Source organism: Eucyclogobius newberryi, unplaced genomic scaffold (assembly GCF_026437365.1).
Source record: "Eucyclogobius newberryi isolate DKJ021-1_F unplaced genomic scaffold, fEucNew1.0.hap1 SCAF_11, whole genome shotgun sequence".
Lineage (NCBI taxonomy): Eukaryota > Metazoa > Chordata > Actinopteri > Gobiiformes > Gobiidae > Eucyclogobius > Eucyclogobius newberryi.
The window spans coordinates 18141159-18156975 of NW_027315735.1; the positions used below are offsets into that span (position 1 = coordinate 18141159).

At 41.1% G+C, this 15817-nt stretch overlaps 1 protein-coding gene across 1 annotated transcript; it reads left to right on the plus strand.

Annotated features, from left to right (window-relative positions):
• The first annotated feature begins 44 nt into the window (after nucleotides 1-44).
• On the plus strand, nucleotides 45-11438 carry vimr2 (vimentin-related 2). The gene is made up of 10 exons (XM_072436538.1): nucleotides 45-327; nucleotides 458-602; nucleotides 685-837; nucleotides 1010-1129; nucleotides 3586-3681; nucleotides 4676-4807; nucleotides 5510-5641; nucleotides 8465-8575; nucleotides 8688-8812; nucleotides 10582-11438. Exons 1-10 carry the CDS (start codon nucleotides 218-220, stop codon nucleotides 10622-10624), a joined length of 1167 nt encoding a protein of 388 aa, XP_072292639.1. The 5' UTR covers nucleotides 45-217; the 3' UTR covers nucleotides 10625-11438.
• The last annotated feature ends 4379 nt before the right edge of the window (nucleotides 11439-15817 follow it).

Consider the following 15817-nt stretch of genomic DNA (forward strand, 5'->3'; position numbering starts at 1 on the left):
TTTATAGCCTCCCATTTCACAGGCTTTGGCAGCTCACTCTTCATGTACTTGTAAAATCCTCTCTGGATGATGTTGACTCTATATCAGGTCTATTGAATGTGCTGTGAGATTTACATCACTGTGCCACATTGTTTAGTCCCTGAGATTATAAAAGTCTCACATCTGACCTGCTGCTACTGTTTGCCTGTGGTGAACTGGTTTGAATCGATTCAAAGCCATGGCCATGCTCCGAGTGTCTTCATACCGAAAGCTGTTTGACGAAGAGGTCTGGGCACGCAGTGGAGGGGCCAGTCTACAGTGTGGGGGACAGTACCGTTCCTCTGCCAGGTCAGTGTTCTTTTTCCTTCAGTGTATAAATCTTGCTCTGTTGTTATGTGGAGTATTGAACATATCAGGCATCAACACAAACAAAATATAAACAATGAGTTAATCTCTCTAATAATGTATCTTCTCCTAGGAGTCCTGCCATTGAAAATTGTGATTGTGACAAGTTGGACTTTGTAGCTTCCAGAATACTTAACAAAGAGGGTTTGACCAGATTTGTCCAAGATCGGAATATCATTGCTGCTCTGAATGACCGCTTAGTCAAGCTTATTGAATTGGTGAGGATGAACTAACCATTTAAGGTAGTCACAATAATACTTATACTTGTCTTAACCGATGCTTCTGCTGTGTCCCCTTCAGGCCCATTGTTTTGAGGAGGAAAATGAATCTCTTGAATGTCAGATTGTGGATCTGGAGAACAAGCTGAGCAGAAAAGAGGGGTCCATTATTTCTTCTGTGGCTGTGCCTGACTCTGGCCTGGATGCAGTGGTGCAGAGGCTCCGCACAGAGAGGGTAGGGCCCTGCTGGATGTTTCCATGGGCAGTGGCATGTCTAAATTAGGCTCTCACTTAGAAACTCCATGGGAATCCACATACATGTGCCCAGGCATTCTAGCATCCTTGTCTCTATTGCTTTTCACAGCAGAGAGTGATCGTTCGCAAAACAATCTGTACTGTCTGTTCAGGATGCCCTTTTGTGCGAGTGCGAGATACTGCAGAAAGAGCTGCATCATCTGAAGCTGGACTCTGAAAAGGCCACACAGCAGAGGATACTGGTCCAACAGGAGCGCCAGTTTGTCTCAGAGGTATATGAACTGAACTGCTTTGAGAGAGTTTAAATACTATAACTATGATAAGTTAATCAGGCAAACATGAAAATGAAGTTGCATTAAATGCAACCTCATTCTTTATTTTAGTTATGGCCATAATAAGATGAAAAAAATATTTCAATATGATTAAATGCATAGTTACAAGTCATATTTTTGCCTTATGATATTGCAATATACAGTAGGCATTTATGTTTATTTTTTTAATTAGGGAGCAGTCTTTTAAAAAGCCTCAAATCAGTGTGTTCTCACACTGATCTCCCTGTGTGAATGTGATGAGTGAGTGGTGATGGTCTGAAAGTCCACAGGTGCAGCCACATTTTTTGTCCGCAGTGTGGGTAATGCATTAAAATAATACTTAAAACAAAGGCGGCCCAATAGGTAAAATCTTCCAGTTATATAGTTGTATATTTATATAGTCCAGATCAAGTCAAGCTGAAGCTCTAGAGGTGCACTGAAGAATGGGAGAAATGCAGAAGACAAACAATACACTTTACCTAGTATATTGTAAAAGCAGTAAAAAATATGAGACCACTGCATGCTGTCTGTATTCTCTCTATTCTTTGTTAACCCAGAAATAAGAGCTGAATGCAATACTCTGATTGGCTGTGCTTGGGGCAGTCCACACAATTCACTTTGCCATCTGGGGAAAAAAAACTTTCTAAATCTGAGCCTGCACCTGGAAATCAATGCTGGTGGATATTAACAACAATAATATCCACACGGGTTTGTGAGAACTAGACACATTTAAATACCTACTTTTGGTTTTGCAGTGTGAAAATCAGGTACCCCAGCTTTTACTCTTTGTGCTTTGAAAAGCTTGTCACTCTTTGAAAGCACACAGTATATATTAAAACCACTGTATTAGTTATATTATTAAGTCTGTGTTAAATCTGGATTAGAATAAGCAGTTATTTTCTATCAATTGTGTAAAGTAACTAAAATATGATGAAATAGCTTAGTAATACAATCTAAAAGAACTACACTTTTGTTACGTGTAATGATGCTTCTGTACCACTAGATGGCAGCATAGTAATTCATCATAAAGTTCCTACAGGTCCACTGTCAGTTGCAGTCCCACACTGTGGCCTTGTAACCCCTGCACACCCACATTATAACGTGTCTAGATCTTCCTCTGCCCCTGCTTAGTGTACTCAATCCTCCGCACCTCTCCTCTCGGGCAGTGGGGTTCAAGGGAAGTTTTAATATCTGGATTGCAGATGTAACACAGCCTGTAATACACTCTGTAATCTTCCTTCTGGCTGAGAGCGCTGTATCCGTATTGGAAGCAGGTGGAGGGTGACATGACTTGGTGGGAAAGAGCAGCACAGAGCAGATGAGCTGATCCTGCACAGTCCACAGGCTCATTACCCACTGTAGGAGACAGGCGTGCATGTGGCTGTAACCATTTACCGCTATTTGTAGTAATCTCACTGGTACTAAACAGGCAAAATCATGCACTTTTCTGTAATGTGTGTCAGCTTGTTGTGTTCTGGTTCTTTTCTTGTGTGATGTTTGGCATGTTTGGATGACACAAAAACAACAACAGCATGTTGAATTGAACTATCGTGTAATTCTTAGATCAATACATTATTCTTTTTCAGGTGGACAGTGTAGGATCTTGCTTTGACGTTTAGGACAGTTGCCGTTCATCATCTAAACCCTGTAATTGAGGCCCGAGACAAACAGTGTAACATCTTGTGGGAGGGTTCTATTTATTTGAAATGAAGTTTTATTGCTTTTCCTGGAATTTCCACAGTATGTCGCGTTTAACTTATTGATCTACCATAGAGACAAGCAAGTTACATTTCAGATCCGTGGAGTGGTGAACCTGCTCACTGCAACGATGAACGTTTTTAAAGTGTTTTTGAGCAATAATAACACCTCTAATAAATAGACAAGATTAACACTATAGAGCGGAACTTTTTAGACAATTTCTCCATGGATACAAGCAGGTGCTGGACTCCCCCTCCCCACTAGAAAGTTACATTGTGCACCTTTAACCATACAGCCTTTTGATAATTGAACCACACCACAATCAGCAAAGCATTACTGCCATTCAGACCGAACCATCCTCCCCAACTTCACCACCAAACCCTCGTTGCATGGGGTCCAAATAGTTTTTAGCTGCACTGTGTGATTGCATTCGATGTCGATTAATCCGCTTCTTTTAAGAGTGGATGTGCAAAGGACCCCTGCTGGTGAGTAAATTGGTGGACAGGGCTTTTGTGTCTAGTTAGCCTTTGCAAGCCTCCCTCTCCTCCCCTTTTTCCTCTGCATTGCGGTGGATACCTGCACTAAGGGAAACAAAGATTGGAAAAATAGCTGTTTTTATTCATGTACAACTTTATTAGTAGTTCAATACATCAATGCAACCCCCCCTTATTTACCTTCTCTATTTGCTTGTAAACTTTGCCTCCCATTTCTCTGTGCAGGAGGTGGATGCTGTGGCTGCTGAATGTCTTGCTTTGAGGGAGCAAGTGGTTATCTATGAAGAGCAGCTGGCCAACATGGAAGGCCAACACAAGACGGTAAGAGGGAGGCCGCATTTAACACCATGGACCACGGAAATATTTTATAGGCGTAAAGTTTCTAAATATCAGGTCAGGACAGGAGTGTTGGAGACGGGCCCTGGCTGGCAGGGACAAACATGACCCCGCTCACCTTGCTGAGGAACTGAAGCCCAAACAGCCCTGTTGACACTAACATATGTGTATATATATAGAGAGAGGATTAAATCACTATTTAGTCTTAAACCATATTAGGGATTCATGAGGCTCCACAGCACGTTAAATGCAAATCCAATGGCATACAAACTGTTTTTTTCTGAAAAAGTGGAACAGAAAAAAGTATATTGTACATAAAATCTATTACCACAATACCACAAAAAATCCAAGGTTGATGAGTTTCAAAATATGTAAACAAATATCTAAATAATCTTTTCTTCATCAATCATTTTCTTATTGGCGAGACTAAATCTATTTGTATTGTGTTTTATCTGGCATGTGTTGGAGGCCCTTCTCTTGTTACCAGAAGTGCTTTAATAAAAGACAGTCCTGGATAATCATGATTTTATTTTTATTTTTTCAGAAAACAGACAAGCTCATACACAGGGGTTCGGATTGTTCCTTTTGAGCTTGTTTGAAACAATCTTCCCGGTTCCCATGTCAACCCGTGCTGCAGAGAGAGGGAGGCAGCAACATCTCCATCACGCTGCGTGTTCCTCTGCAAAGCACGGCCGCCCAGTGTTTAACACACTCCCTCTGGGACACGCTCAATAACTCACGGTCCGGGAAGTGCGGCTGAATACTAAATGAAAACAGAAGTTCCCTTTGTTTTATCTTGTGTAGTTTTTATCAGCACTTTCAGATAGTTACATTCTCCCAAGAAGAACCTGTGGACCTGCTGACGGCTTATTTTCTATCATAAATGGGGTTTTAATTACACAAAGGTGCTGTACACAAAACCCTCACAATAAGCCTATCCTAATATGTAAATGCATATGTTTGTGTATTATATGAGCAGACAGTGAAGAGTCTTCTGGAGCCTGCGGAGGGGACCACAGGAGAAGTGACAGCCATTCAATTTGGCATCCCTGACATCACTTCAGCCTTGGATGTAAAGGAGTACTACTGCCAGCTGGCAGAGAGCCTGCAGGTACAGTGTAGCATAAAACACATGAACATGTCAGGAAGGCCAAGTACTTCACACTGCATCTCCTGCATACAGATGTAACTGCTGCTTTCACAGGGTGAAATCATGTTCCCATTCTTACATCCTAACTCATTCAATAATTTTGAATTGTATGTAATGGAGTAAATTTAACATTTGTGATTAGTATTCATTGTTCCATCTCTTAAACAGCCCAGTCATATCCACATGCAAATCTCATCTCTCACAAACTGTATAAGAATATAAGAAGTCCCTTGTTTTCTTTACTTCTTAACACAACATAAGAGGAAAAACCTGAGAAACGGAGCCCCTCCATTTTGTCTTCCTGTACGTTTGAATGTGGGAGTAAAAGAGGCATATTGGGGTCAAGTCTCTGCACCGCTGGGTCTGACCCCTTTGGGATGACTGTGTCTGTCCAGTTCAAAGGTCAAGGGTGTAATCAGACTAGGGGCCGCCTTCCCAGACTTGACTGCAACTGGTGGAGACGCTGCTTCCTCATTTTACATAGGGAAATTGTAAAATTATTAAACATTTATTTGAGTGTTGTAGTGGACGTCTTCTAAATAGCCTTGCTCCGTCTTGCACTTGTAATAGCACACACTCTGCTCCAGTTGTCTGTCTGTTATAAACAACATGTAGAGAATTCAGAAACAATGACACCATCTGGGACACTTTTTCTCCTTGCAGTTTGAATGTGGAGTTTCTTCCTCTGCCATGGTCAGTAGTGATGATGGAAAGCTACTGGAAGCTGGGAGAGCTGCTGGGTCAATGGTCAAAAGCCCGCTTCAGATAAAGGATATCAGTGAAATGAAGGCTCTGGTGAGTGGGCTTTCGTCTCACTCCCCATCTCAAAAGGTCAACACACAATTTAAAATAACATGTCTGTTCTTCGGGCGTTTTTAGTGTTATTTCACAGCAGAGGAATAAAGCCAAGTTTGAACCTTTTTATAATGGGGTTCATGTAAGATTCCCTTGGGCGGGCTTTAACAGATAAGTTGTGGCATTATTGCAGAAACAGTGTAGATGCCTTACATAACTCTGCATCACACGTTGGTTAAACATTTTCAACTTTCTAGTGCGATGTTTATAGCGAAATCAAATACACACCACATGATTTAAAATTTATTTTGGTGTCCACATGAGACAATTACTATGACATCCTTACTTACATCCAGAGTGCAAACTATGAAAAGTGAGTATTTAGTAATAAATAAACTGTACCTAACCCTGATCTCTTACTGTTTTAAAAGAGCTATTGCAATTGGACCTGTGCTCTAACCTTCATACAGAAGAAACATAGTGTGTACACATAAGTGTTTCTCCTTCTCAGTTTATGGACAGAACATGGCTCACCTCAGCTCAGAACCTCCAGAATGCTGTCACTGAGCTGTAGCGGCTGCACCAGCACTGATTCAAGATTGGTGCAGGTGCTGGGCTTTAGGTAGGGACCAGTCACATCAGAGGGGCCATTTCTTATTGGGTAATCAATTCATCAAGACATTAAGACGTGCACAAAGATGTTGCATTTCCTCTAGTGGAGTAAGACTATGGAATACTATAAGTGAGGGAATAAAACATTTTACAAACTTAAGACCGTTTAAAAAAGTACAAATGCACATCTTCAATACCTACAGTGAAGAAATTTAATTCTTGTTCATTGTTTAAATCCTGCAGCAGACTTTATCTAGAGAAGCTAAACCACAGGGAGCATTAACTGAAAATTTGTGTTGGAATTAGTGGGGGTGGGATTTAATATATACAATACAAACTCATTGAGGGTAGGTGAAAAAAACATCATGAGCACTCGAGCCTTGAACGCAGGTTAACACAGAATTATTCAAACACGCATGAAACAATCAAAGAAAGCTAATGAGGAAGGAATCTCAAATGAGCGAAGGAGGACGTGTAGCACATTGTCGAAGTCGGGATTCGAACTTGCAACGTTGCAGCCGGCTGCATATGTGCTGCCATCTTAACCACTCGACCCCTGAGCAGCTCCATTTTAGATTTAATATATTGCCTTAAATCTTGTTTTGAGTTGTTTTGACATTGTTTTTTTAAATAGAAAGTAATGTCTAGATTCAAGAAACATTTTTAGGTTTGATTAATCGATAAACCTAGTCAAAGCTGCATATTCTGCATTCAAGTCATTCTAACATGCATTATTAATTTTCTGCAGTGTAGAACGCAAACCCAGGAGGGAAAGCTGGTGTGTATACTTTATGTACTGTAAATCGTACTACCAGCAGATTTAGATCTTCCCATAACACTTATCCCACCTCACTACTTACCAAGACAAGAGGGGCCTTTCCGCCCACAAATGGCTCTGTGTCAGACATCAGCCCTTAAATCAGACTTTAATGGTGAAAATGAATGGATTCCCACAGCAGGAGGAGGGAGCGGATACCATTGAGTGACAGTGGAGAAACAGAATGGAAGATGCCACTGACCAGTGTGTTTATTCTGTGGACACTTTCAGCCAGAGATGTGAGGGGCTCAGACTGGATTTATTGCCTTCCTTGTCCGCAGTTATTAAGTACAGCCCTGCACACTGCCTCCAGTATTTTACAACCTTCAAAACTGCACATAACGCGGACTGGAGAAATAAACCTTCATCAAGTCTTTATAATTGTAAATATATAAATAGTGTTTTTAAAGTTAGTCGTCAGGAATTACAACAGTATGTGACAGCGAACCTCCCCGGGCGCCATTCGGAAAAAAGCAACTAACCTTCTGCGTTCGTGGTCAGGCCGCAGCTGTCACCTGACCACATGTTACAAACAGGAGGGTTTGGTTCTCATTACTGCACTTCCAGCCCCACTTTCAGCTATTTAAATAAACATCAGCAACCACAGTGTGGCCCTCACATCATCTACTTCTCTTCTAACTCCTGCGCCAATGAACAGCTCGGCCTGATCCGCTCTGTTTCCTCCCTCTCCTGCCTGATGGACGCCCCGGGACTAGTTTCTCCCAGTGAAACAACATGGCCAAACAAAAGGATTGCAGTAGAATTAGGTCTGACATGTGTGTGTATATGCACGTATATACAAGGCAACAGGTCGGATGGGAGAGCAATGCAGACCTTATTGACTTTTGGATAACTAGTGTACACACTGGACAGAATTTATTGCAACTGTGCTCAACAGTGGATTAAAATGGCCATTTCCTCCACTGAAGAGTTTGAATAGATTTTTAAATTTCAATTTTTCTGCCAGAAGCAGAAGTGTACATAAAGCATACAACATAGTACACATAGTGCAATAGAATGCAATAGAGAGATTTGCATTGCATTCAAAACTCATTCATTGACCCTTTCAGAAAGCAACAGAAATCAATGCTTAACACATAAAGAATTAAATTGTCCTAATGTCCATGTTGACCAGTAATGATAAGCTAACTCCCAAAGCAGATCAAAGGGATGTCCTGGTCAGGTTTTGAAAACAGAGGATCACATGAGCTCGCATAAAGACGAGCGCAGTCACTCAGATCCTCATCCGCCTCTGACAGCCGAATGTTCTATGTTGGATTATTCACCAGAGAACAGACGAGATTGGAAAAGGAGATGTTTGTGTTTGATAACTTTCTTTTTCTGCCTAACCTATTTTACAGTTGTGAACTATTATAATTGTTGTTGTCTTAAAGGTCTCAGAGCTACAAAAGGAGCTTGTAGGATTGGAGAAGTACAATGAGGAACTGGAGGAGCAGGTTGACGTAAACAAGACCTCGTATGCCGAGGAGATTGCAGAGCTGGAGGTGAGATGGAACTGATTGTAGTAATCATAGGATGTAATGGACCACTGCCTTCTACTGATTCTGTCATTTAATCTCGTGCTCTGTGTGTGCGCACTATGGCCGTGTTGCTCAGTGCTCTATAAATGAGATGAAGCACCAGGAAGCAGAGCGGCAGTTTGATATGAAGGAGCAGTGTGAGGACTACAGGGAGCTGGTGTGGGAGAAGATGGCCCTAGACATGGAGATCTCTGCCTACAGGTCAGTGAACATCTGCACAACAGTCACACTGTGCTGAAGAAGGCTTATACTTAGGTAGGCCTGTGTGGCTAAAGAACAAACGATTGCAATTAAATCCAGAGATGTGTCTGTTGTTGATCAATGTCTTGTGGGACTTAATCAGAAAAAAATATGTTCAATTTCAAGACCACATTATGGATTTCTATAGGCTTTAATTTTCTTTCAAGACGGGGGTGGAGGTGACAAGTCGGATTTGATCACTGCTATTTAATTTTATTAGATATCAAACTCTGCCTTTACTTTAGTGCAGCAACTCCTCCCCAATTTCCATCTTTAAAATATATAGTCAAATATGCTTGCACGTTGTCATTATTCTCCATGACCCCTGACATTTTACCATACTCTGACCATATTCTATAGGAGGATCATCACTCTATCGTTTAATTAATTGTTAGTGAGAGTGTCACTCAACAGCCTGACCAGAACTCAACCTTCCCTCCAACAAAAACACTCCATGATTATGAGCAGTGATCAAATCCGACCTGTCACCACCACCCCCGTCTTGAAAGAAAATAAAAGCCTATAAAAATCCATAATAAGTTACATTTTGATTATTTTGTCCAGGGTCAAATGAAAAGGAGTAGATTGTTAAAGGAAATGCCACACATGCAGATACACTTTGTGACGATGTGTTTACATGAGAGATTATATATAACTGTGAGTGGATAAGAGCACCAACAGCATCATTGTCTTTGGCCCCAACAGTGACTTGGTTCAAGAACATTTCCTTTTGTGTATCTAATATTGTTTGCTCCATCTGGACATCCGCCAGCTCGACAGTAAGATATTTCTGCAAACAAAAGGCTGACATCACAGTGTCACAGGAAGCAGCTTCTGAGTATGAGACTGTTTCCTGTATTTGACCTTGAAGACGACTCGTGCCATGCAGGGTTTCTTAACCATCTGTCTTTGTGGTATGTGGAGTGACGTCAACCTGCAGCCAAAGTCCTTCTACCATTGTCCAATCATCCACAGTGTGACCCCCAGGGCCCCTCTGGTCTGAGCCTCTGTAACCTCATTAGAATGGACAAACAGGACCTCACACTGTCTGGACTGAGCTGGACCAGAGCCAGCACCAGTTCACTCCAGACAGTTAATGGCAGCTTCTGCCAAAACTCACACATTCACACTGTTTAGATGCACCGCAGCAGACACAGACAAGCACCTGGTCAACGTGTCCTTCTCTCTTTATTTACTCTAGATGTTTTCAGCCGTGATTAACAGCATGAATAAGAAATGAAAATGTCCCTCATTTACTTTTACTGAAGTGTCTGCACGATATAGCATTAATGACCCTGGTTGCCATTAGCAGGTGCTTTATGGCCTGTGAAAGCATCTCAGTGTCTGGGCTGTTGCACATGGCTAATGTAAGACTGTCATAGAACTCGCTTATTTACATCTGAGAAAATGTAGCTGTGCTCATAGGTATTTGATATATTGTTTTCATTATGGACACAGTAGTTTGAATTAGTAGAAGTACTAGTAGAAGTACTAGGAACAGTTAAGTTGAATTTTATAAAATATGAGCATAATGACAAAATATTTTGTATTTATGTCAATAAATTCACTAATGGTTCTGGACCTTCTGTTCAGTCTTCTAACATTACCTAAGTGGTTACAAACATGTAAAGCATTAACTCTACAGTCTACAATCACATGATATCAAAACTGTCATTACCACATTTGATCTAGATTGAACTTCTGCATTTGACGTCTTGCCTTTTATACAGGAGTCTGGTGGAGGAAGAGGAGCAGAGACTGTGCATCCTGTGAGCTGTGCTGCGGAGCTACGCTTGCTTTGTAGACCGAGACTTCAATACATCCACACATCCCACAAAACGTCAAGTGAAAAGTAACATAAAACTTGCCTCCATTAATGTTTTGTGACAATGCTGCAGTTAATAAACTATGCACCAGTTTATGCTGAAGTCATCACAGATTAGCTGTTTACCTAAACTGGGTCATTCATCATTGGGCGACGGCAGATGACCCCTAAACTCTGAGAGCGATGTAGTTGTCTTGGTCTGTTATAGTTTGGTGCCATGACTGTGTGTCCATCTAACGTCTGGTAGTGATATGTTCTTCAAGAGCCTTTATCTACATAGGCCCACTGATATGATTCATAATAAGTTTTGTCCAGTTTTTTTTGTTAAAGGGGTCACACACTGCGACATTCTGCGCAGATAAGATGCAACACAAAGCTCAGTGGCTCCAAGCTTCACAGTGGCCAAGATACGGCCTGGTCCATCAGTCAAACAGGGCCTGATTACTGCTCTTAACCCTTGCCCTCTCCAGTGTTAACCAACACACTGACAGCTCTCTCTTGGCTCTTACAGCAGTTTTTTTTGCACATACAGTCATAAATCCAACTTGCCTTCAAGTGTTTGTTTTGTAAATGGTTCATAGAGCTCATTTTCCTGAATGTGCACCTGGAATTTTCTGTTTTCCACCTTTCGCCAACAGTTGTTGGTCATTACAGGAATGCTTGATACTATATTATATTGAAATGTTTTCTGCTTGCTTGATGTTAGGTCATGTCTTATTTGGCTCAAAGTAAAATGCTGTAGTTTTTAATCCAAATGGAATAAAGCTAATAGATATCTGATGTAAATTTGTGATTATTAAAAAGTTTGTACCACGTCCCACTACAAAAATATTCAACAGACTAAAACGTGGTACTACAGACACTACACAGGGACTAAACTACTAATGTGAAAGCTCAACATGGTCTAAATGATTACTAATGCAGAAATCCTGGACCTACATGAAAGTCAAAGTACAAAGTCATTCAGAACTAATCTAGGACTAAACCAGCTATAAAACTAGTCATCACCAGGAAAGGACTAAACTGGATCTAAAACTAGATTACAATGAATCTACTCTAATGTCCTAAACCAAGATCAATCCTTGAAACAAAAGACAATATAATGTATGAAAAACATTGTATAAAAAACAGTTTTTTAATTACATTTTCACACGTTTGTACTTTGTTAACCTTTATCCTTCCTCTAAGGCCTCAAAGAGATGTCATAAAGATGAAATGTGTATCTAATAGTAAATCAGATAAGATTAGATTAGACATGCCCTGTCTCAAGCTCGCTGTGATGAAGAGTTGGCCTGGCTCATAAGGGGGTCCAGTGTCTGCAGTGAGCGGAAAGACTGTGCTGAGGCTGTAATTGTCCCGAGGTGGAGCATGACCAATGCAGGGGGAAGCCAATGTGTCTGAGGCAGCACTGTTCAATAGACTGCAGAGCAACACACTCCTCGTGCCCTCCCTTCAAAACACTGTGTTCTCATCCTTTTGGACACACACACTTGACTAGACTGTGAGCAACAACATTTGCACATGTGGGACAACATGAGACATCTTTAATATTAATGATTAAAGACTAAAATATGACCCAAGTGAAGATGATGCATTTGTCTGAAAAAGTAGGAACATGGTCAACAAAAAGAGAAACATGCAATTTCTAATGGCAACATAATATTTTATCCCTATAAAAATGGTAATGGTAAAATTTCGACTTGATTATTCTCACGCTTCAGTCTGGACACCACCAACATGATCTAATGCCACCTTTATACTATATGCTGAGTGTGTCACAACATATTGCGTGATACAATTGCCTCAAGTTACACATTATTTTTCCAAAAAAGAGAGCTACAATGACTAAAAAATACAACAATAAGATAAGATAAGATAAGATATTCCTTTATTGTCCCACATGGGGAAATTTCATTGGTGCAACGCAGGAAGATACAGAGGTAGATACAGAAGAACAGATCACTTATAGGAAGTCCGAAAAACACTTTCAGTAGAAGATCTCCTATAAATAAATAAAAACTCCCATAGACAAATAAATAAATAAATACCATTGCATGTGATCACGACAGTAACTGCACATGAATATGTGTCACGACAGCACATAGATTGCACATGAATTGCACATGAATTCCAACAGCAATTGCACATATGACAGAATTGCACATGGTTAGGTCAGTATTGCGAGTGTTCAGTACTAACAGTTTTTGTTATAAAGTCTGACAGCAGCAGGAAGGAAAGACCTACGGAACCTTTCCTTCCCACAGCGAGGGTGGATCAGTCTCTCACTGAAGCTGCTCTCCAGAGCGGAGAGAGTGTCCTGCAGGGGGTGACACTCATGGTCCAGCATAGATGTGAATCTAGCCAAGACCCTCCTGTCCCCCACCTCCTGCACCGAGTCCAGAGCACAGCCCAGGACGGAGCTGGACTTCTTGATGACTCTGTCCAGCTTCCTCCTCTCCCTCTCTGTGATGCTGCTGCTCCAGCAGGCCACACCGTACAGGAGGGCTGATGCCACCACAGAGTCGTAGAAGGTCTTCAGGAGTGGCCCTGTCACTCCAAAAGACCTGAGTCTCCTCAGGAGGTAGAGCCGACTCTGGCTCTTCCTGTACAGTGCGTCTGTGTTATGAGTCCAGTCCAGTTTGTGGTTCAGATGAACACCCAGGTACTTGTATGAGTCCACTCTCTCAATGTCCCGTCCCTGGATGTTCACTGGTGAGGGGGCAGTGGGGTGGCGTCTGCGGAAATCCACCACCATCTCCTTGGTCTTCCCTGCGTTGATGAATAAATCAGTTGTATGTATAAATTCAGTCAAAATCTTGTCTTGTGTTGTTCTAATGGACCCATTCCTGTGTCGCGTCTTGTCTCAACCATATAAATGGAACCTAGTTCTATTATTAGTGCATAGGAAGCCCTAAATAACATTTAACAGTTTTACAATTTTTGTTGCTTAAAGGTAGAGGAGTGTTTTCAAATTCTACATTGTTGGATCTCATACAAATACAAATTAGCCGTGTGTTTGCTATATTCAGTTTTATGTACTTAAATCTGTGCTCGATCATTACATTGTTCTGAAAACACTTCAGAGAGTAATTTTCCACGAGTAGCTTTTGGAGCCAGAAATCGCAAATACACAAGAAATTTAAATAACGTCTTTAAAATTCACTTTTTTCTAGAGCCAAAACAATTACAGCACTATTTTAATCGGCTATGATCCTTTTATAAGCCATTATGCGAATAGAGAACACATGTCTGTAAAAGTAATAACTTGCATGTGGATTAAAGTGCAGTCTTCTTAGAAAGCCCCTGACAATGGCATGTTTCTCTGAGCCTGACAAAGTGCCCAGGCGACCCTTATACCCCTGTGCCCCCATCTAGAGATCATGACAACTGAGAGAAACGCACATTAACCTATGAGCTGGCCTGTGACATGGGGTGGCCCCAGGCAGGACCAGAGCAGCTCTGCCCCTTCAACACCCACAATTTGAGGCTCTACTTTCAAAAGCTAAGTCATGGACCACTGATCGAAGAATGCTTGTGCCATTTTATTTCCTCTTTTTCTTTCATGCCATTTTAGATTGGATAGAGGAGAGGGGGAGGGCAAAGGCGCTAGTCTGCCTAACACCAACAAACAGAAGTCAGAGCTGGAAATAAATGAAAGGTTGGCTCCACGGCACGTGACGGTGTGAGACTTGTGTTGAAAGAATGGATTCAACAAAACCAGAAAAGATAATATAATATAATATATGATTACTTAATGTAATTTGCAGATTGACATTTTAGCTGCTACAATAACGTAGCTGGTATTGGCACAGTAGTATTATAATATTTAATAGTATAATGTATATAGGTCTCAAGACTGAATAAATTAATTGGCCAGTGTAAGTTATAAAATTGTAACAGAAAAATTACAATTTGAATGTAAAAATATTGCTTTGGTTTTGGAATAACCTTTTCCATCTCTGGACTGGTCATCCTGAGATGAACCAGTGGAATCAGATTAGGCCTGAGGTAATGCTAACCCTGATCAGCTGTTACCTCCACACAGGTTCATCTAAAATACACTTTTCCCCCCAGGTTCACCCACACAAATAAACACTGTCTTCTACCAGGACATAAGTCATTTATTACAGTCTCTTCGAGGCAGCGACGACATGTCCAATTGGTCCAATGTTTAGAAAGCAAATAAACAAGAGGGCGAAGGGTCGAATCAAGGAACAAAATAAGAACAGTACAAATATACAAAGGAGAAGGAGCTATTGAGAAAGTATTTCCTTAACAAGAGGGGAGCGCATAATAAATTATGGGGCCCCTATCCCCAGAGACGGGAATGGCACGCCTAAGGGTATTCGGAAGTAGGCATCCTTTACTTTTTATACGTCTGAATATTCTACTGTGGGAGCAAACTCACTCTACAAGTCCCTTAGGAAAAATGTGAATTCACATTTTTTACAATGTTTTATTCCTTTTGCTATAAAAATACTGTTAGTGTGACGGTGCCTCCGCCAGTCGTCCATCTTGTCATCAGCGCAGCTACAGCCCTCCTTGTATCTACAGCCCCTCGCTCTTGGCCCGGTGTAACTGACGACCCGCTGACAGGACTAACCCCAAACTTACCCCACACTCCCTCATGTCTGTCCCAAAGCAGGTGGCCAGCACACTCTGCATCCTTAGGCTTATCTTTGTACCAACATCTTTGGAATAATGATGAGGTTCTGACACTCAAAAGTCTTGAAGTGTAAAACTAATACGAGCACAAATACATGTGTGTTGGTGGATCTGTTATCTATTATCATCAATACACTCGTTCTGTCTCATAATGATGTGGCTCTCAGGCCACAATAGGTCTAAAAATACACATCTGGTGTAGAATTTGCCAAAACAAATGAAATTGTTCTTTTAGACAATTTCATAAACCGCTTATGAACTTGTCCAAAAGAGCAATTTCATTTGTCATGGATTCTATACCACATAGAGTCCATGACAAACATTCCTCAGCCCCCCAAAATCTCTATTCTTTTTATTAAAACATCACAACTGGAAAATAAAAAGCATACTAACTCTTGGTTAATGACATACTTGAGCTCGAACTTTTTGCTCAGTGCTGTATTTCTTGGCACGCACTTCAGTAGCGTCTTGTGATG